The 25,521-nt window shown below is 39.5% G+C and overlaps 1 protein-coding gene across 2 annotated transcripts in view; it reads left to right on the top strand.

The window, feature by feature from the left end:
* LPGAT1 (lysophosphatidylglycerol acyltransferase 1) overlaps positions 1–25,521 on the top strand; it is a 1,227,529-nt gene that overhangs the window by 349,554 nt on the left and 852,454 nt on the right. For both annotated transcript variants that reach the window (XM_044075074.1, XR_006365251.1), the window contains exon 2: positions 14,684–14,802. In XM_044075074.1, the coding sequence (XP_043931009.1) occupies positions 14,684–14,802 (119 nt within the window). The remainder of the gene's footprint in view (positions 1–14,683; positions 14,803–25,521) is intronic.

Below are 25,521 nucleotides of genomic sequence, written 5' to 3'. Positions count from 1 at the left end.
ATCTGTGGAATAAATTTCCCATCTTGGTAAAACAAAGCCTGTCCTTTACTCTCTTCAAAAAGAATTTGGATAAATGGAAGCAGATCCGTAAATCCATTCCTGGGGTACTGCCTGTGTTCCTTATGGAAAGAGGCAGTCTGTAAAATGACTCCGGAATCCAACACCCAAAGACTCACTACCCTCATACTACCCCATCCCATAACTGGGGAATTAAGATACAATATTGTCATATCCTGGATGTTATTGACTAGGCTTTCAAATGTTCTTGTGCCATTAGCCTCGTAATCACCTATGAACCTGGAAGACTGTTTTATTGCTTGCTTTGACCTCTATCAGCAGGGTGTCTTAACTCCAGGGCTTGATAGCAGGCCCTCCTTTTTTGTTTTTTTCTTAGAGACTAGGTGGCTGCCCATACAAATGTTTCTTTTATGCCCAAGGTAGTTAATGAGGTGTCCCTTAATAATTTTCTCCAGCTTTCTTCCTCCTTTCCTTTTCCACAGTGTGCTAGTGAGAAGATTCATCATACCCTGGATTTGCATGGACAGCTCAGATATTATTTATTTAGACAAGCAAAGGCCTTTTGTAAATCTGACCTACTTTTTTTTTTCATACCAGGACATTGGGTTTAGCAGTTTCTAAGCAGGCTATCTCTTCCTGAATTTCCAAGGTCATTTCTTTTTGTTGTTTTTTTTTATGGCAAACGATTGTCTGCTTCTGCTCATTCTGCGAGGGCAGTGGTTTCTTTGGGAGCTTTTATCAAGGGTTTGGGCAACAGCTCCACCCTTGAAGCTGCTTCTTGGTCTTTCATTCACAAATTCAGTAAACATTACAAATCGTGTGTTATTTCCAGAGCCAGGACAGGTTTTTCAAGGATATACTTCATCGGTTTATAGAGGGCTCTTTTTGTGTCTTCCACATCCCACTCTTCTTCTTAGCTCTTGTATTCTCCCTTATGTAAAGAATACTGCAATAAGAATATGGAAGGACATAGTACAGTTGTGTAAAATATTAGCATACAACAGTCGATGTCCTCCTTTTCACTGTTGCAGTATTCGGTCCCTCCCTCTATTCCCCTCTTTCCTAGCTCTTGTCCCTGTGCTTTTGTTGCCATCTTGGCCAAGGGGCCCTTGCTTCCTTTTTCATTCTGTCTTTTTTTTCCTTCGGGATGTACATGATGTTCTTCGTGTTTCACTGTTGCAGTCATTACATTTGGGTAATCTGCTGGCAGGTTGCCCTCAGTCGGCCTGAATTCCAAAGTCTTGGGTCCTGCGTCTGTTGCGGTCTCCTCTTCCATGATGTCAAGTCATCAGGGGTATAAAACAGGCAGCCAACACCATTTTCTCCAGTCTTTCTTGCTGCGCGGTGCCCGAAGCAGAAGCAGTTCGCAAGTGCCGGTCGACCGACTCCTGAAATTTTCGAATTCGAGTTTCAGAACCGAAGTCTTCACTAAAGCTAAGTACCCCGTTGGGGAAACTTTTTCTTGCAAAATATGTGTGATGTATGGCACCTATAAAATCTAAAGGCTTTGGTATATCAGCCAAACTTCGGGCTGTCCTTAGCAGTAGTGCTCTTATGTAAAGAATACTGCACAGAGAACAGAAGGGCATCTACTCTTATGGTAAGATTTTATACAGCTGTACTTTCAGCTGCCTTTTTATTTTACAAGGCTGTCTTCCTCAGAACAAGGCCATTCTTATTAGCAGCAGAGCATCTCTCCATGTATGTGTCCCAGTCTCATTTTTGTCCAATACATCAGAACTCATCAGTTTGTCAAATTTAAGTTGCTGTTCCTTTTTTTTTTTTTTTTACTGAATTTATCATAAAATCTGTAGATTTGCCTTTGTAAAATAAATTTACATATGGCTTCAGTATTAGAATGTGCTTATTCAGTATCATCATCCGTACTTCTGTTGTAGTGTAAAAGGTGTCCGTGTTTCCCTTAGCATACTATCCAGCATCAAGTGCATCACTATTCTTTCTTTGTACCACCAGGTAAAGCTGGTACAGGACAGAAGACCTTAAGTTCCCCAAAAACCTTGAATACCCCCAAATCTTTCTCCCTGTAGAAACCTGGCTCAAAGAATAAAACCTCCTACTCAGCCCCAAGAAAACAAAGTTTATGCTTTTTACCTCATAAAGTTGCCAAAATTAAAAGAAATGTTTACCATAAAATCAGGAAATACTGTCATTGAAACTGTAATTCACAGTAAACATCTAGGCATTATATGACGTCTCTGATATTACAGGCATGTACTGCACACCATTTAAATCTACTCACCAGAACTAGGCTCCCATGATAGGATCAATGGATTCCTTACATATACTGCAAGAACTCTAGCCACCACTTTCTTATTGCCAATTCTTATATGCAGCTGCTGTCCTAACAAACTTAAACAGTGCTCAAAGAAAAAACTTGCCTCTTGCTATACTCTCCCTTACAGGACTCACCATTCTCATAACTTAAAGCAGTTAAACTGACTTGAACTGCACAACTACCTAACATATTCAAAACTAACTACAGCACACAAACTCATACATCATCCAGAAAAATTCCCTGCACTACATAACTTATTACTGATCTGCTGTCCAGCAGGGGACCTCCGTTCTAGTAACATTCTTATTATTTACAAATAAGTCAAATAATGTTGCAGGAGACTCGCTCTACTCCCAGCACGTTGCTAAACTCTGGAATAGTATCCCCATACCAATAAAACTTTCAAACAAACTCAGTAGTTTTAAACCACTGCTTAAACAACATCTTAATCAGTCCTTGTCCTGAACATGCTCATCTCAGGGTTGACACTTTGTGTTCACTGTACGATACTCTGAAAATACTCTGCTTAAACAGAAGACACACATCCTCTCGCTGAAATGGCAAAACTGCTACCTGTACAATCCACTAAGTTACATGTGTTCTTTCTTTTTAGTTAATTCCACCTCTGTAAAATCTTAGAATGTGTAAATGTAAATAGAAATGCAACTACAGTGTGTTTAACTAGAACTTAGTATAAAGCTTTTCTCCACGGGCTTTGCTGAAAATGGGTATTACCCAGTTGGACTTTCCTGGTAAACAAAGATAGATACGTAAGTAAATAAAATTCTGCTCCCATCTACTGGTAGAAGGGTGCATATGGAATACATGACATCTGTACTACATATATTGTATTGCAGGGTGTGCGAAGGAGGTATTTTGGTATAATGTAATATGTGCATTATGACTTGTTGGCAGCTGCTGTTAAAAATATATTGGCTAATACTTTGTTGAATTCTGCTACCTTTGTTCCCTTACAAAATAAGTAAAGTAAAAATAAAAACTAGAACATCACTCTGGATGGTCAGTAAGATGACTGTAACTAGATTGTTTTTTGGCATCTTGTCTTTTTTTTTTACCCTTGACCCCTTAGTTTTGGAATGCTAATGTACCACTTTTAGGTACAGGCATTGATGATAAAGTTCATAATGTTTCTTCTTATGAGTTGCTAAATTATGACAACACTTGTATTGTACAGCACAGTCCCATTTCTGGAGAAGTAAAGAATATTTTGATAAAACACTGGAATATATTTAGAGTAAACAATTAAGTGAAAACTGTGTTGGGTGAAAAAACAGTTTTAATGTTACTACCTACTTTATTAATAAAAAAGTTTCTGGAGAACAAAGTGAACAGCAATAAAGAAATTAACAGGGGTACGAAGCCTTCTGGGAGATGCACTCAATGTCCCTACATCATTAAATCTTATATTACTTTGGCTAATAAGATGGAAACAAAAATTAATTTTATGAAGGGGAACTGTTCTAATAGTGTGGGTTTACCTTGCTAAATGTGAAACATGTTGATTTTATGTTGGTAAAACTGAAAGAGCACTAAATAGGATCTATGAGCACACACATGAAATTAAAAATAGGAAAGAAACAAATGCTTTGTGCAGACATTCAACAACTTGTAATGGTTTTGTGGGTTTTAGATTTGGCATTATAGAAAGTATAAGCATTGATTTGAGAGGCAGTTAAGGCTGGCTGCCACTTTTCCCCCTAGTTTAAATGATTCTGTTTCTTTATCACCAGCTTTAAAGGAAAAGATTAGAAAGTTATAAGGTTTATTATGTTAAAAGAACAATTTCATACAACAATGTGTGTGTGTGTGTGTGTGTGTGTGTGTGTGTGTGTGTGTGTATATATATATATATATATATATATATATATATATATATATATATATATATATGACAGCAATTTTAAAGTAAGCAAGGTAATTGTTATATTATTAATTTATGCCTTTTATCAAACTTATTTTTATTCACTGACTGTAAACATATTTTTCATAGTAGTTATTGGTTATAAAGACTACCAATTGAGTTGGATTTTGGGTTGTTTAAACATTTAGATTGATTGCTTCTGATGAAGTCTCCTGTGAGAAGGACGAAAGCGTTTAATGATACTGTGTGATTTTACTAATAAAGCGGTATGGGTTCATTTCACCCACCCTCGGCACTTAATAAGTGACAGTTTCTTCTTTCCTTCTCTCTGCTCATGCCCAAAACCTCTAATTTTACTAGCGACCACTTCCACCTGTACGGCACTAGTGCCCAAAGGATCTACAAGCTCCACGGGTGCTCCTGGTGCTTTTCTATATAGTAATTTCACTTTTTCCACCTTAGATAACCTATGCTTGCCTTTGTAAAGCTGCCAGTGCTCAAGAGTTCTGCGAGCTCTGCGAGTACTGATACCAATTCCTGCCTTGGTAAAGCTGCTAGCCCTCAAGAGTTTTGTGAGCTTCGCTAGTACTGCGGGTGCTCTCTCCAGCTGGAAAGTACTGCGGGTGCTCTCTAAACCTTTAACATATTTTATTTTTTCAAGGGAGCTTTTTCAACAGAATAATTTTACTATTTCTATGCAGACTCCATTTTCCCGCCCTTTAGACAACAGCCTTCCCAGAGGAGCCATCCGCTGCTTACCCTGCAGCCTGCAACCGTAGACTTGCTCTTCTTTTTTCAATTATCACATTTCCAAGCCACCTAACAACCTCCAAAGCCTGCTGGTTTCACTTTTAACCAAATTGGAACTCCTTTAAAACGCCTCCACTAAGGCCAAATAGCTATTCCACCCCTATACTTTTTGAACACTTCTCCTACAAGGCGTCACTCTCAGCCACCTTAAAGCTTGCCTTTTGATACCTTTTGTTTATGGACACCCCTGCAGGAGCTCAGAGAAACACCTCCCAGCTAATGCTCCCATTAATCATACTTTTGTAACATGGTTGCAAAACATTGCTTCCAACTGTTTCTTTCCCACAGTTCCTGACTTTCCTCCTATAGACATTCCATAGAGACTTATCTATCTGCTTCTAACCAACAACAAATCTCTACATAACTCAATGTTTTTGATATCTTCTATCAGAAAATAGTTACATGGTTTAACCTTTTATTGTACAGGGCATCTTAAAGAGCTAAACCTCTTTCGATTAATGTAATAGTAGTTTAGCCACTTATTGAACTGCTGAAATGGACAAAATGCCTAGCAATTTTTGCCATAGAACCTGATAGGTTGTCTGAGATTGTTTCTATTTTTCTATTTAATAGCTTACTTTTAGAGGTATACTACTCTCATTAACCTTTGTTTTAAATGAATCAGATTGCCTGAACTTGATACTGTGTTACTATTCCTGTATTTTATCTGATGTATTGCATAACTGCATTTTGACTCTAATTGTACTGGATGATAGTAACAAACATAAGGTTTTTCTGCTGCATTTCTCTCCCTGCTTTCTCTTGCATTCTCCCTTAACAATTGCCTTCCTCTATCTTCACCTCATTTCTCAATAACTGTTTTCTTTTTCTATCCTTACCTTACCATTTCAACTCTCCCTTAAACATACCCTTTCCTAGATCCACCCTCTTTGTCTTCAAGTTTTTCTCCTCCTTATTCTACTCTGCCTCCTACTATCTATATTCCCCCTCTTCCTTTTCTCTCCCTACTTCTTACAATTTTTGCCTCCCTCTATTCCCCTATACTTATTTTTGATTACTTTCCCTCTCTCTCTACAGTAATCCACCCCTGAAGGTCCTGCTGTACCTCCCGAACATTCAGACTATTTCCTGCAAAAGCTCTGTTAGCTCAACTGGTCGCTTTCCATGAAACTGGGCCCTCCTGAAAAGGAACATCGGATTGGAATCACTAAATAATTTTCACTAAATGTATGTAGTCTTATACCTACCTACGCTTCCTTATTTGTTAGCCAGCCCCTCTGTGAGTGTGACACAGCAGCCTACCACAGACCATATAAACTCCCCTCTCAGTGGTGCCTACGGCCCCCAATCCCTTTTTCTGTACCCCTCTGAAGTAGTACCCTTTAGCTCTTTTGCTTTTCCTTCTACCTTCGAGCCTCTGTCCATTTGCCCTATTCCTTGCTCCCTATCACTCTCTGCTTGCCATTCTCTCCTTTCTTCACTAGGTGGCAGCAATATTCCTCACTTGCCTGCTCCTACTCCTTTCAAATCTTTTACTCCAACCTCACCTCTAAACCCTTCAGAAGCCAAACCTCCCCTTATTTTACTCCACTTCCTCACCTGAATAGTCTTCTCTTCTCCCCTATTTACTCAATCCCCTTTTACTTACACCTGTTTTTCTGCACTTCCTCCAATTTATCTCGGCTCCAACCTGCAGTGGCTGATACTTTTTCAGCTGGACTCTTCTGCCCTGTTGCTGTATCCCGCTCCATTCGCCCTGCGGGCTCACTCCACTCCCCTACCCTTCCCCCAATTCCCACCTGCCCCCAGTGGTCCTACATTTATTCCTCATCACATACCCCCTCCCACTTACATCACCCAATCCCATCACTAGATTGCTCCACCCATTTTTCCCAAATATACCTCCCCCTCCACCAACCTTACCTTTCAAGCTAAACTCCTTCCCACCCACCTGCCTTACATACTCCAACTTACAAACCTTTTTGCTCTTTCACCACTAATCTAAATCTAATCTCTCTTTCTATGATGCCTTCAATTCCTACTAAAATCCTTGCCCCTACATTACTCCTAGCCCTCATTCTTCTACCACTATACCATTCCACCTCCTATACCAACCTTCACCTAAACCCTCCATATCCACCTCTACCACCATACCCCACTAATCACTACCACAATATCTCTGCCTCTATAACTCCAGTTCACCCCCCTCTTTATTAACATTAAAACTCTTCCAAGACCCAAATAAATTCTACAAACCTAAAGCCACCCCCTACCATCCTACCCCTAACAAACTAAAACTAACAAATGCACCTTCTCTCTTTCCTCTGCCTAGCAGGCGACATTCATCCAAACCCTGGACCAAACATGCCTCAAACAAATTACCAAAATTTCAACAACAAACCAAACTGTAAAGATCTCAAATTTCTCACCATCAACGCCCAAAGCTTAACTAGTAAAATTACCCTCTTCCATGCCTGGCTAAACCATAATTCACCAGATATTGTAGCCATCTCTGAAACCTGGTTAAAACCAACAATGAATTCCTTCCCCTGGTTTTCAATCTCTCCGATCCGATCGCATAAGTAAAAGAGGTGGTGGTGTAGCACTAATCTACGCTAACCACTTATCCATCACTCCTTTCCCAAATGCTATCCCTTCCTTTCATAATGCTGAACTAGTAGCTGCCCTCCTAAAATTAAATGACCATAAAAGCATCTGCATAATCTCCCTTTACATTCCTCCTGGAAACAACACCACTACCTTGGAAGAAATCCTCTCTTGGTACTCCATAAATATTAAACATGAAACTTATATTATGGGAGATGTAAATATTAACTGGCAAAAAATCAGTGACCATAATCCCACCTTATCTATCAACCTTTTCAATTTCACACAACTTATAAACTATACCACCAGGCACAACAAAACTAAACTCACAGGCTCCATCCTAGACTGGATCCTGGTGTCTCATCCAAACCGAACCTCAACATCTGGCATTATTCCAGACCCTCTAGGAGACCACCTCCCTGCCTTCACCTATAGAACAACAACTTCTTCCTCCTTCTCCCACAAACTGTTACACACTCGCAACTTAACCAATTTTAATCCCTCCACCTTCTCTGACTCCCTCAAATTCACTAACTGGAACCCAGAAAAAACCCTACCCCTGGACGAAGCCATTGATTTCTTCAACACCATATTCCTTACTATCCTGAACTCCCTAGCTCCAATTCGTACTAAAAGAGTCAAAGCCAAGACCGCCCCCTGGCTTACTAAAGAAACCAAAAAAATTATGCAACAAAGAGAGACATCCTGGAAAAAATATCTCCAATATAAACAACCTGAATACTTACTTAAATACAAACAGTTACGAAACCTTGCCAAAAAACATGTCATATCAGATAAAAAGTCTCACTACAACCTCTTACAAATAAATCATGCAAAAAAACTCCAGACAATTCTGGAATTCTATTAACTCTCTTCTTAAGCCGGGCACAACAAACAACCCTTGCTCTGATACTAGCAAATCTGACTAAGACATTGCCAATCTATTCAACTCCTTCTTCACCTCTTCTATTGCTGAGCTAACCAAAACTTTCCCCAACAACACCCCCCACCCCCCTCTTCCCATGACTCCACATCCTCACTATCCCCTCCCCCTATCTTTGAACTTAAACCTGTAGCCACCCACTTTATAAAGAAACTTCTCTCCAAACTTAAACCATGCACAAGTGCCCCTGACAACATCCCCTCCTCCTTCTTAAAAATTGCCGCCGACAGTATTGCTTTCCCTATTAGTATCCTGATAAATCGATCCTTTCTCAAATCTTATGTACCCAAACTATGGTGCTCTGCCTTTATTCTCCCACTCCACAAAGATGGCAAAACTTGTAACTTCTCTAACTTCCACTCCATAGCTATCCTCTCTCCTATATCAAAAATCCTCGAAAAATGTATCCACCTGCAACTCATGCAATTCATAATCAAACACCAGCTGCTCTCTCCTACCCAACACGGTTTCTGCCCTGGACATAATACTAACACAGCCCTTCTCTCCTTCTTACACTCTGTCAGTTCAGCTCGAGACTCTGGTAACTTAGTTTCATCTGTTCTCTTAGATCTATCCAAAGCTTTCGATACCATCTCCCACTCCCATCTACTAAACCACCAATCCAACCTTAACACCTCCCCTAAAACCCTATCCTGGTTCTCCAGCTACCTCTCTGACAGGTCCCAAGCTGTGAAATGGGGCCAAGCCTCCTCCAGCTTCCTTCCTACCCCCACAGGAGTTCCCCAAGGCTCCATACTTGGCCCACTGCTATTTAACATCTACATTAATGGCTTCCACAAAGCTATTCCCAATACCAAAATTGTCCAATACGCAGATGACTCTACTTTGATCTGCTCTGCCCCCAGCCTTAAAGAACTTCAATCTTTAACTCAAACCGCCTTCACAACCACTGAAAATTGGATGCATCAAAATCACCTCTCACTTAATGCTAACAAAACTAAGATTCTTCTTTTCACCCACTCAAAATTCTCCACCACCGAAAAAAACTCATTTCAAATTTCTTGCCTTAACAGCTCCAACATTAACACCGTTCCCTCTGCTAAGCTCCTAGGGGTCACAATCGATGAACACTTAAAATTCAACACCCATATCCAACAACATCAAGAAAACCCATATAAAACTCGGCCTACTGTACAGAAATAGTCAATTCCTCTCCCCCTCTACCCGACGTACCTTAGCCACTACATATCTCCTCCCATCTCTTCTATATGGTGCCCCCCTGCTTACAAATCTGTCTTCTACCTTAACCTCTAAACTGGAAGTGTGCTACAATAACATTTCCAAATTTGCCACTAAGGCAACTTCACGCTCTCATCACTGCACATCCCTACAAACCCTAAATTGGCTTGAACTCCCTAATCAACTAGACTACCTCCAAATTGTCTCAGCCCACAAATTAATCTTTCAACCCACCCTCTGCCCCGCACTATCCAATATCTTCCAACCTTACAACCCCCCCCCCCCCTCAGTCCCCTTAGATCTTCTAACCAAAACCTCATCTCTATCCACAAACCTAAACACCCAGCCGGTCAACTTTTACTCTCCTTTTCCCTTGCTAAAAAATGGAATGCCCTTCCCTCCACACTGAGGACCTGTGACAACTTAAACTCCTTCAGAACTAAACTCCTCTCCTACTTGCATACTCACCGAAAATGTAACTGTATGCTTCACTCTATACCTGCCAAGCTCCCCTCTTCATTCTCACCTGGCTAACCTTCATACCTTCCATATTTGTCTTACATTGCTAATGTAACTAACAATTTCTCCCATCCCTATGCAATTTGCCTATCATCCTCCTGGACTGTTTCTATAATCATCCAATGCTTAATTTGTATGTAAATCAGTTTATCTTTTGTAATTGTGTGATTATTATGTCATGTAACATTGTATTATGGAGCTTTTCTCCCCGGGCCTCCACTGAAAATGGGCTTTTAGCCCAGTGGACCTTCCCGGTCACCAAACTGGAATAAATACATAAATAAATAAAGAAAGAAACGTCCTATTCTTAGCCTTGGTTGGTGCGTCTCCCTTTTGTTGGTTAGTTGTTTAATGCTAGTGGTCTCTCACCATGTTTTCAGCTTGTGTAGGCTTTTCCTTGACTCTAGTAGAGCAAACTGCTATGTTGGCCATGCCAGTTCAGTTGTCAACCTTATAGGAGCCAGCTTTTTTAGCTTCATGCATGGGTTCAGCCACCACTTGTCTATGCAGTGTCAATTTTGTCTGATATTGGTCCCACCAGTATCGGTCTTACTAATGTCTGTGATATAGGTGCCTCTGGAGCAAGTGTCTAATTCACATTACTTTCTGATGTTGGCCCTTCAAGTCTCTGGTCTTCCAGCATCTGCTATCTAGGCACCAGTCGTATTGATACACACATTTCAGACATCCACTGTGCATCTGCAAATACCCTCCTGTCTAGTACATTTTCAGCAGGGTATCACAGATGCACTGTGCAGTGTATTGCTGATAAGCTGCTGTTTAGCTCTTCTAAGGATAAGATTAAGACACAACCCTCCTGTTCTTCCATTATCAGTAACTTGATAGTCTGCATAGCCTATAGTACTGCAGAAGGAGCAGTTAAGGCAGCAGGCTCTGGCATTGATATTTGCCAACATTCCTTGGCTTATCCAGTTTTCAAGGACAGGACACTAAGATAAGCTTTTTGAACTCTTAGTTCAAGGGATCCTTTTTCTTTTGTTCAGAAGTTGATGAGCACTTAAATGACTTGAAGAAAGCAGGGAAGACTATGACATCTTGGGAGCTCCATCTCACCCTTCATAATATTTATTTGCATAAATGCAGAGGTGTTTGCATCAGATGTGGTTCTGTAGTTCACAGGGAAACAACAGGTGGGAGTTAGAAACGGAGAGTCGGCTCATGCTGCTCCCGCTAGTAAGGTCATGTGCCCAGAAGCAAAAGGTCCTTTGTGACCCCCTAAGAAGCCACAGTTAGCCTCTGAGTGAGTTACAGCATTCCTTGCTCCCATTGGAGATGGTCACAATGGTGGGTGAGGAAGAGTCTCCCTCCTTGAGCAGACCTTGAGAAAGATCTCAAAGAACACATGGGTCAATGATATTTTAACTAAGAGTTATTCGTTTCCATTTCTGACTCCATTTTACTCTCCATGCCTTCCCATTTTGGATATTCCACTTCATCAAAGGAGTTTAGTAAAGGAAGAAGAGCCATGTGCTGAAGTTTCTCAGCAGAAGACTTATCAAAGAAGTCCCTGTGAATGAGAGACCTAAGAGGCTATTTTCGGTTCTTTTTAGTGCCTAAAAAGATTGGGGACCTCGGACCCATTCTGTATTTCGGTGGACAAAGTGCTCATCCCTAAGGAATCCTTTTGAGTGTTCATGGTATATTGTATTCTCTGCCTCTCCATAATGGACTGGATGTACTTCTTGGACCTCCAAGATGCTTTCTTGTCTTCTCAAACTCTGATTGCAGAAAATATGTCTTAAAGATCTAGGCTGTGGTTTTTAATGACATACTTCGGTAGACTCTGAGTCCATTGGTTGTAACAGTTCACCTATGCTGTCCATCCTATTCGTCGCTACTGAGTGGATCATTCTTGTCTAGCCTGGTAGCTGGATCCTTCCAACCTTCAGGTAAGGAACCCTTCATGAGTCAGAGCCCTCAGGTGATTGTCACCACAATGCATCTACATAGGGTGGGCTAGAGTCATTTAAAGAAAAGCAGGTAATTTAAAGCAGGTATTCAATTCAGGATTCTCACCTTTTATCAGCTGTGTGGAAGTGAGGGCTTTTTACTGTTTCTGCAAGAATTTCAGGGCTTTCTTCTTAAATGCTTTCTCACAGTCCAGCTTAGTCCATTCTGGACATGACATTAGTGTGGTACATCAACAAACAGGGAGGCACTTGGTTTTATCCATTTTGTCATGAGGTCATGTAGGAGTGGATGATCCGTTTGAAGTGCTTCTTAATGGGATGCATACTTCAGGTGGGCCAGCTCATTGGCCAAAAGGTTAAGTCACTTCCTTCTTATGCCCTTAAATAGTTGAATAATCTTTCAGCTTTTGTGCTTTTCAGTAAGTGACCTTTTTGTTTGCCCAGCTAAAACCACAGGCCCCAGATTATTTTCCATGATTCCCACCTCCGGGTAGTCAGGTAAGGGATTTTATAGCCTTCTTATGACCAGAAAGCCTCCCTCTTTGCTTTCCCTCATTTTCTGCTGTGACAGGGTCACCTAGAAAACTAGTTTACTTAAGACCAAAGTCATCAGCTCCTTCTTCAGTCTCATCTTCTTCAGATTTCATTACAGCTGTAACTAGTCTTGTTGCTGCTGTCTTGCTTTTCTTGAAAAAGTCATCCAAACTTGAATTCTCTGAAGCTGACCATAATTGCATCATTTCTAGTGATAACATAGTTGCATGACTTCTCAGATAGTGTTGTCTGCATTATATTGCAAACTAGACACCATTGACTCAGAAGACATATGAGGAAAATTTGACAGGGGGTTCTGTTTGGGCTTCAGATTGGCACATGTTGGCTTGGCTCCTATTTTTCAGGTCTTGCATTTTTTAATTCATTTAACAGGGTAATCCCATGAGGCACAAGCCTGTTTCAGAAGTGACCCATGAGCTCTGTCTACTGTTATCTAGGTCTAGGTATCTAAATTGTTGTCTTTCAGAAATCTTTGATTCCAGACTTGGCTGCCAGATACACCTATATATTGGAATAGCTATGTTCTGTTTTTAGTTAGGATACAGAAATTAAATATTGCCCTGTCTAAAAATATGCAAAACCTTTTCTTATTAGGCCCTTTTCAACTCAGCCTTCCCTTCTGCAAAAATGTTCCACCTTGAGGCATTTATTTATTTCTGGAAAAAATTACCTGCCATCACTTTGAGCATGCCACACCAGATGACTTAAAATTCCTATCCTGGAAAACCCTTTACTTAGTTGACGTAATGATGACCAGAGGGATTTCGGTGTTCCAGGCTGTCTTTGACAACTCCGTCCCCTATATCTGCTGTCTCATGAGGAGAGGATAGCTGTTAGGACCATTCCAGCATTTATGGCCAAAGTCACTAAGGCTAATCAGTCCATCTCACTTAGCTTGTGTTCGTCCTTTCCTATTCCATTACGCTTTCATTGAGTACGTGTCCGTAGGTAGCTTAAGTACTATGCAGATGTAATTAAGTTTTGGAGGAAGGAAGTTTATCCCTTTGTATCCTTTGTCAAAACACAATCAGGTTAGAAGATTACCAGCTTTACAGTCTCTAGATGATTAGCCAACTAAATTTCCTTCTGTTATAACAAGTGCAGAAAAACTCAGAAACTGTATGCTACCTTGGAAAAGAACTGTGCAGCATCAACCTAGTCTTAACTCAGCACTTTTGTGAGGCAGTTTAAACTGAAATTCCATCCAGATCCAAGTGTTGTTTGTAGCCACTTTCATTGTAGCATGTCCCCATAAACTGGCCACCCAGGAGTATTAACTAGGGCCACTGTTCTAAGGGTTACCAGAGCAGAATTTATCAGCTGTGAATGTTATGGGAACTATGCATAATACTGTATCTGTAAGAAGTAACATCTTCACTCCTACCATCTCCTACTATTCTTTTTTTTCCCCTTTCCTTTCTTACCTTTTTCTTTCCCTTGTGTTGGGCCTCAGCTTTTTGCATGGCCTAGAACTGAAGAAAGGAGGTGGCATGGTACATAGTAAGAAGGGGAGAAAGGGAAGATGACCTGGAGAAGTTTTTTATATACTGAGTAGGCCTAATGCCTGTGGCTGAGTCTCAAATGTTGCAGACGTGGACCTCCTCTTTTCAGAGTTATCAGTATAGCAAAAAAACCCCCTAACTTTGTTTCACAAAAAAAAGAAAAAAATGCTCTTTCAGATGTGTTGTTTGGGTAGTGAGATTCGTCAGCAATGTTTTAAACTCAGCATGTTTTACTCTGTACCTGTCATTGTTTATTGGTTTTCTTACTATCTGAACAAATAATATCGTACTAACATATCTGTTCTGGAAAAGGTTGCTCAGGACAGCAGGGTAAATACAATACAGAATGTAGATTAATCAAGACATGTTGTGCTGGCATGTCACATGCCTTTGCTTTTGGGGTGTTTAAACTGAGCAACTGATAAATAATTTCTGATTGACAGATTTTCTTTGTTCTAGTGCTCGAATGGGGAGATGATGTGAAAGGGATCTCTGAAGACGAAGCCATGGTGATAGCTAATCATCAATCAACAGGGGATGTCTGCACGTTAATGATGTGCCTACAAGACAAAGGATCGGTATGCTAGCCACAGACTAAATATTGGTTTTGCTGTTGGTGTAGTTATCTGCAAATACCTAATGATGTGTCCTGGGCCCATAAGCAGAGCAGCAAGGTTGTTGTCTGTAACATGTCATGTGGACAAAATCCATTTTGATGTCCCTGCATTATTGGAAGGTGTGAGGAATAGAACATACTGTGTCAAAAGCTGACCTTTGGCAGCGGAAGAATGGTGCTAGTGTTCAGTATAGTTAATGAAGGTTATGTTCTCACATGAAATAGTGCTGTGTTAGTTACTTTTATGCAGCATGGGGAAGTAAACCATCTGCATGATTTTAAATTATGTTTGAAGTCTGGTACTGAAAATTACAAATATAAATATATGATGAAGGCATTCATTTTTCTTTGGGTCCATACAGTTTATTTTAACGTGTTGTTCTTGTTTTGAAGCAAATTTGAAATTAGATGTAAACTCCTTATCATATACAATATCAGAATATACAATATTTGATGCAAAATGTGTTTTCATTTTGTATGTTGTTTTATTAATAAGGATGGCCCCTTGATTTTCTTTTTTATCAGAGCTTAAACTCCCTGCCATGATATGAAGGACTGAATGCACAATGCCTCACTACCAGATTAATGTAATACATTTCCATATTAAAAGTCAGTACTCGACTCTTACTTCCTAGAAAGGCAAATTAACTATTTTTTGCAGTTCATGAGGTAGCAGTGAAACAGCAATGTAAGTAAGAAGATGCTCCTTTAAATAGGTATTTTTTTTACTTACCAGTGTTTTGCAGTTGTATTAAATAATTGTCCAGTCCCTATGATGATGTCATCCTGTGGGTATGGATATATAGAAAATGTAAGTAAACCATGAAACTAAAAAAAAATCAAACAGTACATTATAATCTTCATTTTGTTTGAAAAATTACGTGCAGCTTTAACACAAGGAGCGTAACAGAAAATGAAATTAATTGTAAAACAAAGATGCTTCCGAAAGTGACCAGTACAACTCAGTATGTTAGCAATGATACATACTTTGGAAAATGTACAAGCAGAAACTTAAAATGTACAAACAGAAACTTAAGAAGCAGATGTAAAGCACAAGTTTAAAATTTTACTAGATAAAAAAGCTTCTACCCAAAACTCCTACAAAAACACCAAAACAACCCTGAAAAGTTTTGGGCAGGCTTAAATCAACTACTTCATCCAGGTCATTCTACCACCCCAACCCTGGCTAACCACACGCATAGTTCCCCAGAGAACATAAGTGGCGCTTATAACTTTTTCACTGAAACAATCCAATCCCTAGCAAATCAACTAACCCCCACAAACTTAAACCACACCCCCAATTTAGCTTCCAACTGATATCCACTAGTTTTATCAAAAACCTACCACTCTCAATGCTGACCACCTCCCTGCAGAGTACCTACAAATAGCTGCTGGTGCCATTGTGTATCCCATATCTATCCTTATCCACAGAAACTTATCCGAAAGCACTATCCCCTCCCTCTGGAAAATATCCCACGTCACCCCACTCCATAAAGGTGGTAGTTCCACAGACATATCCAACTATAGACCCATTGCCATTCTTTCCCCACTAGCCAAAATAATGGAGAAATGTGTACACAAGCAACTAATGCAATACCTTACACAGAATAACTTACTATCCGACTCCCAGCATGATTTCAGGCCATACCACAGCACCACCTCAGCCCTCCTTTCCTTTACTACTGCCATAAACCAAAACAGGAATGACAATAGGCTATCCTCTGCCCTCTTCCTTGACCTGTCAAAAGCCTTTGATATGGGTCAACCATGAACTTCTCATTCTTTCTCTGAAATCTATTTCCCTCAATAAGCACACAATCCAGTGGTTCCAGTCCTACCTGACTGGTAGACAACAGGCAGTACTATGGCAGGGCAAACTCTCCAGCCAGCTCCCTCTCACACTTGGTGTCCCTCAAGGCTCCATATTAGGTCCGCTACTCTTCTTTATTTTTATCAACAACCTTCACACTGCTTTCCCTAAACCTACCTGTATTCAGTATGCAGATAATTCCACTCTGATCAGCTTAGCCACCTCCCCATCCGAACTGCAAATCTTAACCCAAAATACATTCAACACTATTGAGAAGTGGCTCGCCAACCAACGCCTGCTGCTGAATCCCAATAAAACTAAACTTCTACTCTTCACCCCCACTAGTAGATCTGCCACACTTTCATTCTCTGTCACATACCACTTTCTCCCCAGATCAACACATCAAATTTCTAGGGGTTATCATAGACAGTAATCTCAAATTTGACCTGCAGGTCAACAAAACCATACAGACCATCAATAAGAAGCTTGGATCACTGTATAGAATCAAGGCATTTTTAACCCCACTGGCTAGGACTGCAATCACCCGGTCACACCTACTCTCTACTCTTTTATATGCCTCGCCTGTACTCTCAAACCTCAACAAATCCAAACTAGGTAAGCTGTCCCATAGCTAAAACTATATTGCCAGATTAGCCACTGGCTTCACCTATAGAACCCACCACTGCCAGAACCTGAAACAACTAGAGTGGCTAGAACTGCCCAGCTTAATTCAATTCAGTAAGCTCTTAATAACGCACAAAATTCTGTACCACCCTGAGGATACCCCCTTACTTATAAATATTATTAAGCCATATAGCAACCTGAGATCCTAAGTCAGCCAACAAACTACTGGTCCAGACCCACAAAGTTAATATCTCTGCTGGTGAATCCCTGTTTGCCAACTTTGTTGGTAAAACCTGGAATTCATTGCAAAACTATATAACCCTACAGTCCTCCAAAAGTCTCTTCAACAAAAACCTCAAACAGTATCTCAAAGTGAACTGGCTTTACCCATGTACCAACCCTGATTAACTTATAAACTAAAAGCATAATCTGTAAATATCATAACCTGCAACTACGTCACCAAGCTCTATATCCAATCTGACATCTCTTGCTTTTAATTGTGTCTGTCCATGAGAATTGAGTCCCTACTAGGGAATACTACTAAACCATTGTACATAATCACTTTGTTTTATATTTTCTAATGTTATCCAACTTCTTGTGTAATCTATCTAAGTTTGTCTATTTGGAATTTTTCTCCCCGGGCTTCCACTGAAAATAGACATGTATCCAGTCGGACTATCCCAGTAAACAAGTATAAAATAAATAAAATTATCAGGTACAGCATTGGACATCACTGGTCCAAACAAGACTCCTTGCTTCATCTGTGCTTGTTCTTGGGCATTACAGTCAGTTCTGACAAATTTCAGTCTTGAACCTGTTCAAACTCTAGAGTAATCAGCTTCCATCTAGACACCACCACCACTCAGATTGCCAGATTTCCTCCTGCAAGATTTCTATACCTACAACTTCAGGCCAGTCAAATTTTGCTGCTTCAGAGGCCACCTGCCTCCTTGTTTTTTCATCCTCGTGGTCTGATAGCTGTTGCAGTCTCTCTTGTTTTTCTATCCAGTTTCTTCATTAGCGTTCTTCACTGCACTGTCCAGTTTATATGACAGCTCATATGATGTATTTTCCTGTTCATGTCACCAACATTGTGGAAACAATAGCAGTCTTCCTATCATTGCAGAGCTTTCACAACTGCCTCCCCAATGGTTTTATCTCTATCTAGGCAGATTGTATGGCATTGGTTTGATACATAAGCAAACAAGGGGGAACCCAGTCCTATTCCTTGTGTGGAGCAGCTGAGGATGAGGCAGTGGGTGATATCCTCACAACTCTTTCTCTTTCTCATTGCAATGCACATTCTAGAGAAGTCCAACATTCCAGCAGACAATTTGAGCAGATGCATTGTGGAGCCTCAGAAATGGTCCCTTAGTCCATCAGTAGCTGCAGAAATTTTCAGCCGCTGGGGAGAGCCATGCTATAATCTTTTTGTAGTCCCCTTCAACACCAAATGCAGCAGCTTTTTTCCCCCCTCATCCTTGGCAAAGGACAGACATAGAGGGATGCTCTACTCATGCTTGGTTGCCAGGTATCCTTTACACTTATCCTCCAATGCCCTTGATAATCAAGTTTCTACAGAAAGTATCCTATTTCAGAGTGATCATGATTCTCATAGCTGCCGTCATGCCCAGACAAGTCTGGTTCCCCTTTTTGTGTCCTCTTCTGTTGTACCCTCCTTGGGTCCTGGATCCCACTTCAGATTTGATATCTTATCCTTTGGACCAGCCTTAGCAAAGTCTGAAGTCCCTCAGATTGACCACTTAGTTCTACCACTTCCAGTGATGGCCAGAGATCCCAAGTTTTCTGTAAGACCTGTGCATATTCTTTCTCTCTCTCTTTTTTTTTTTTCCTGAAAAACCCTCGACCAGAAAGGTTTATGGTAGTAAGTGGAGATGATGTACCATATGGGCAATTTCAAAGGGCTTGGATCCCCCTTCTATATTGTTAGATGCAATGTTAGATTTCCTAACTTTTTTTTTCAGTCTGGGGCTAGCTGTTGTAACATCAAGGTTCATCTGGCACCCATTTCAAATGTCCATGTGGGTCAAGTCTATGTAGCAATCACTTTAAGATATCCTAAAACCTTTTTGTACCTAGGTGAACTAAGGTGGGCTACCAGCCACAACTCTGAGTTGAGATACCAGATGACTGTAGGCTTCTGAGCTTCCCAAAAAAACATGTATTGCCTGTTTTTTTTAATACTATTTACTGCAGTTTTTTATGATCTGACTAGTACGTTTATACTGTATTTATATACTGTGTACTAAACTACACTGTTGTACTGTAGTTGCCTGCCTTACTGTGCCTGTTAAGTTGAATTTTATTGCTTTTTTTCACTGTTTACAAAGCTCTTTTTGCTATTTTCACTGTTTAAGTATTTGTTGGCATTTTTTGCTGTTGCAAAGCAATTTGTTCTGCTTGTTCTGGTTTTCCCACCAAGAAGTGTTAAAATAACTGACTTGTTAGCTGTTTAAAACATTCTTTAGTCTCCTTGCTGATTTTCTGCTGTTTTAAACTTTTTTAGTGTCTCACTGCTGTTTTTTCTGCTGTGTTAAACATTCTCTAGTCAAGTGGTTTTGTAATCCATAATGTGACACCAGTAAATGATAAAAACACAGCTTTATTCCAAAATCCAAATAGAAAAAATTCCACAATGATCAAGTCGGAAAAGACCAAGAAGCAATTGCACACACTGAATAAAAACGTTTACGTTAAGTGCTTTCATCCCCACCTTAGGGACTTCCTCAGAACTATTCACAAAAATTAATCCCAGCATTCTTATAGCATTCCACTTAAAGGGAACTTACACTGTGAAGCAACAATAATTTGTAAATGTAAAATTCAAATGTCCACTAACAATATATCACAAAAATACTAATGACATTGGTGCACAATTTGGAACTTGGACAAGTCCCAAGAGGTTTGCATGTGTGGCGATATCCGAACGGAGCTGAGGGGAATCCCGACTTAGTTAAAGATTTGCTTAAGGTATTTGACCATGCTGGTTTGGAAATTTTAAAACTTATCATTAAATATAATAACATTAAGATCGAGAGTTTATCAGCAGAATTGGATCTACAAGATGCGCTGATAAAATCTGATTTGATTTTTGACCAATACAAAACTAACTACGATAATTTATTTGGGCACATTGACAATGTATGTGCCAATATTTTTTTACGTAAGATGTCAAAAATAAAAAGAGACATAGCGTAATATAGTAATGGCTTATCCTGTGTCGACAAGGTAACTCTGAGGTCTCATCCAATCATAGTGAGGTTGAAAACAACGGGATGAGATCTGCGATTATTTCAGCAGCAAGCAATGAGATGAGTGTCCCTTTAGAACATGAAATAAGGCGGTCGGAGAAGTTGAGAAATCGGGGACTGCATTACAACTACCCCAGATACCAATATGGCATAAACAATCAATCCAGGGATTATGGAAATCAGGGTGCGCGACCCAAGCAGTTGAACCGTGGAGGTTTTCAGCAGATGAAATGATGGATATGGCTATCGTGCTCATGGAAGGTAATTTGGTCGATGGAGAAAATGCAAACACGTTGGCAGACATTTTGGATGGTTCTACTCATTTGGATCATTCCCTTTGTGACTGACACGTAAACTTGTATAAACAGTTTTGATCAAAATGTGGTTGATTTTGTGGTTGACGACAACAATTTTCCAGTTATTGGTGTTATAAATGATATTGGTATGGAAATATCACATGACACTTGTATTTCAGAGGTTTTGGTTAATGATTTATGTGGGGTTGGCAATATGGAAAGTAATTCACCGAGTATTATTTCTAATACCAAGGGTGATTATAAAGTCTACAATTATTCCTGTAAAAATATTAACATCCCCGTGGCTGATTTATTAACAAAAGGGTACACATTTGTACCTAGTAGAAGGGGAAAAGTAGCAGAAACTTTATTGGATTTGAAAATGTTTAAGAGAAAATTAAATCTTCGGGTTTGATTTGATAACAACGGTTGTAACAATTTTAAAAATCATGATATGGCTGACATACGTTTAACCCTCCCTTATGCAACATTATTAGTATTTTTGAAAAGGTTTGTGAAGTGGTTTGTGAAGTGGATGTGCGGGAAGTTTACAAAAGTAAAGTTTACAAAAGTAATTGTTGTGTCATGTGTGACAATTCAACTGTGAAAGAAAAAAAGTTGTTGGTTGATATCATGGGGGATGGTGATGTACGTTACATGAAACCAGATAAGGGTAACAGGGTGGTGATAATGGATTGTGTAGATTATTCCAATTACATGTCGACACTCTTAATGAGTGATGCGTATAAGGAAGTTTCAGTGAATGAAATTAATATTTCACATCGTAGATTAGATATAGCCTTAGAGGACATGTTATTGGAGGGGCAAATTGATTTGGATTCTTATAAATATATGAGAAATGAATATCCTGTCATTGCCACCATCTTCGGGTTACCCAAAATGCACAAAGGGCTTAATAATTTAAAGTGTAGGCCCATTGTGGATGCTAAAAGAGGAAAAACATCTTTCACAGGTAAATACTTAGACCACCATTTAAAAAGAGGGCTACAACATTTTAAATATATATGCAAAGGCTCATGGGAGTTTTTAGCTAATTTAAATGGTTTATTATATGATGAAAATATGCTATTAGTTACTATTGATGTGTGTAACCTTTTTTCAGTTATACCTCAGGATGATGGTCTTAATTGGTTGGAAATTCAGTTACAGGCAGCAGGCATGTATGATCAGGATAATATTAATGCCTTCATAGCTTTAATGGAAATGGTTTTAAAATATAATTTTATAAAATTTGAAGGCCAATATTATTGCCAAGTCAAAGGTGTGGCTATGGGTGCGGCTTGTTGCCCCTATTTTTGCCAACTATGTGATGTCATTCTGGGAAAATCAATATATTTTTAAATCAAAATATATGAAATACATAAAATATTTTACAAGATGTGTAGATGATATTTTTTGATTTGGACTGGCACTGATGGTATGTTAAATGATTTTTTTGTATACATCAATAATACTGTTGACTGTTTTAAGTTCACCCATGCATTTAATGACACTATTATTATGTATGTGGATGTGGAGGTCAAGACTGATAGAGTTGGTAAACAACTGATTTCAAAAATTTTTAGGAAACCAACATTTTCTAATTCTTATTTAGAATTTAATAGTTGCCATCCCACTTTTCAGAAAAAATCCATAGTTAAGGGGCAATTGGTACGTGCCACAAGAATTACATTGTTGGAAAGTGATTTCATTCAAGAAGTGGATTATATCCTAAAAATGTTTGAACATAGGGGATATCCCCGAGATCTCTTGGAAAATGTAAAAGGGGAAGTGTTTAGGAAGCGGCAAAATGGTTGGTTCGTTCCAATTTTGGGTTGAGACGTAAGTGATGTTGATGTGATCAACCATCCAAGAGACAAAAAGAATAATTTTTCTATTGGATATAATTTTATTACAACATTTAATAAGGATTCACAATCGATATGTAAAATCATTGAGAAAAATTGGGATTTGTTGTCTTTAGATAAGAATGTAGTTAGGTTGTTTAATAACTATAAAAAAACAAAATGTACATTTAGAAGGAATAGATGTTTGAAAAACATCATGGAACAGGTTGGTAAAAAAAAAAATATATATACCTTCAAAAAGTTGGGAATGTAAAATGCGGTATGTGCCCACAATGCTTTTTGATTTTAGCCACTTCAGACAAATTTATTTTGAATGGTAAAGCATTGTATGTTGGGGGGGGTTTCAATTGTCAGTGAAAATGAAGTCTACCTGACGAAGTATACCTCGTGTGCAGTTTTTTATGTGGGGAAAACTTGTAGGAAGTTTAGGGCAAGGATCTATGAGCACCCATTAGATATTAGACACAAAAAGGATTCTAATGCCCTTAGTAGACATGTAGTGGAGTTCCCTAGTCATGCCTTTACATTTTTAATTTTACAGCAATTAAAAGCAAATGAACAAGGAAATGTACCCAGGGAGGCCCTTGAAGTTTTTTGAATTGAAGTGGCAATTAATTTTGGATGCCACTAGACACCCAGGTATTAATGAAGCATTGAATATTAGCTGCTATTTGAAAATGAAAAATATATATGGTTTTTAACTTTATTGGTATGTCCTGAACAATTAATTTTAGTGTTTAAAATGTATTGTTTTATATTTATTTTTGTCATTAGTATTTTTGTGATATATTGTTAGTGGACATTTGAATTTTACATTTACAAATTATTGTTGCTTCATAGTGTAAGTTCTCTTTAAGTGGAATGCTGTAAGAATGCTGGGATTAATTTTTGTGAATAGTTCTAAGGAAGTCCCTAAGGTGGGGATGAAAGCGCTTAACGTAAACTTTTTTATTCAGTGTGTGCAATTGCTGCTTGGTCTTTTCCGACTTGATCATTGTGGAATTTTTTCCATTTGGATTTTGGAATAAAGCTGTGTTTTTATCGTTTACTGGTGTCACATTTTGGATTACAAAGTTTGTAGTTTTTCATTCTCTAGTGGTTCCTGTCGAAACTAGGGTAGCCAGTAGCTGTAGAATAGTCCACATACAGTTTTGCTGCATCTGGGTCTGTTTACAGTGGCTGTTTGTTCTTAGCATGTTTTCCAGGCCATCTTGGATTGGAAGGGGCCTTTATGCACTCTAGTGAGAGGATTGTGCTGATTGCAACCAGTCTAGTGAAGGGTGATTGGCTTTGGGTAAGCATCCTCATTGGTCCTTTTGAACATTAAAAAAAAATTTTTCAAGTTTTTAGCTTCTGGTATTTAAGACCTGCATTTCGGCAGGTTTCTGCTTGTTTGTGCATTGTGCAGCATCACGCACTGCCACACAATTGTGTGCTATAGTAGGAGAGATTAATTCAACAGTTTTTCTCTTGGATACAGCTGTAGCACATTAATATAGCAGTTATCCTTAATGCTTTTCCTGGTCAAAGAAATACTGCTAGTGAGCTGAAGACCTATTAAACTACAAAAAAAGGCAGACATATCCATCCATTGTGCTCCTCCTTGATTGATCCTGAAAAGCCCCCCCCCCCCCTTAGTGATAAGTTTTCAGCCTAGCATTATGGGCAGTTGGACCACCCTTGTTTCTCCTGCCAACTTTGTTGACTTGAGGCAGTGCAGAAATTGCCTCATGTACACCACAACCATCTACTAATAACTCATTCTAGTACAGAGTGTGAGAGATCTGTCTACAGCAGGAATCTTGAATCCATGCTCTTTCGCACTCAAAACAGTAACATGGAAGAGGTCGTCAACCCACCCACCACTACACATGCACATAGTACCAATACTCATACACATAGTATGCATCTAACACAAAAATCAACATACACGGAGGTTCTCTCAAAAAAACCTGCTGAGACACCAGAGACCTCTAAAACACAAGACTGCTACAACTAACACAGTTCCCACAGCACCCATGACACACAGCAGCACCAGTGTCTCACCTACCAAGCCCGTAAAGCATAACACTCTTAAATTTTCTAGTCACTGGAGATACAGTAGTGTGAGACACACTGATGTCCCACTCATCATGTTGGACAAGGAGACAGTTGCAGTTGGCTGCCTGTCCGGTGCCAGGATTTGTCAGATTACACATGCACTCTGATCTCTCAGCAACAAGTACCATTATGAGTCTGTCATAGTTCATGTTGTAGTAAACGATCTGAGATATACCTTACTGGACTATATGAAGAGAAACTTGATTGGGCTCTCTGAGTACATGTCCCAGGCAGGTATATCCCTAGCATTGAGCAACATGCTACCCTCACCTAGAATGGTGCATAGTATAAACAAAAAATGATTGATTTCAATAATTGGCTTAGTTTTTGGTGTCATTCGAAGGGGATCCAGTTCCTGCCAGCCTGGGAAGCCATGGTCGACAAGCCTCGCTGCTTTGTCAGAGACTGTTTACACCTGGCACCTCTAGACTTTTGGCTGCTGGCAAAGGCTGTTGCTTTTCCCATAGTGCCTTTTTTAGTCAAGGTCTGAAAACAAACATACCAGTGTGAAATTTGCCAGTCATAACAAAGTAAAGGTCATGCTGCTAAACGCTAGGAGCTTAAACCAAAAACTGCACACCTTGGAAGCACTTCTGTCACTGGACAATGTAGATGTCTGCACAATCGCACAAACCTGGTTCAAGGCCTCAGAGTGGACCCAGGCCTTGCAAGGCTACAATGCCTTTCACACCTTCAGACCACAAAATGAAC

Source organism: Protopterus annectens, chromosome 6.part0 (assembly GCF_019279795.1).
Source record: "Protopterus annectens isolate FY-2018-M chromosome 6.part0, PAN1.0, whole genome shotgun sequence".
Classification (NCBI taxonomy): domain Eukaryota; kingdom Metazoa; phylum Chordata; order Ceratodontiformes; family Protopteridae; genus Protopterus; species Protopterus annectens.
The sequence above is the reverse complement of the archived record's forward strand: the minus strand, read 5'-3'. Positions and strand labels throughout refer to the sequence as shown.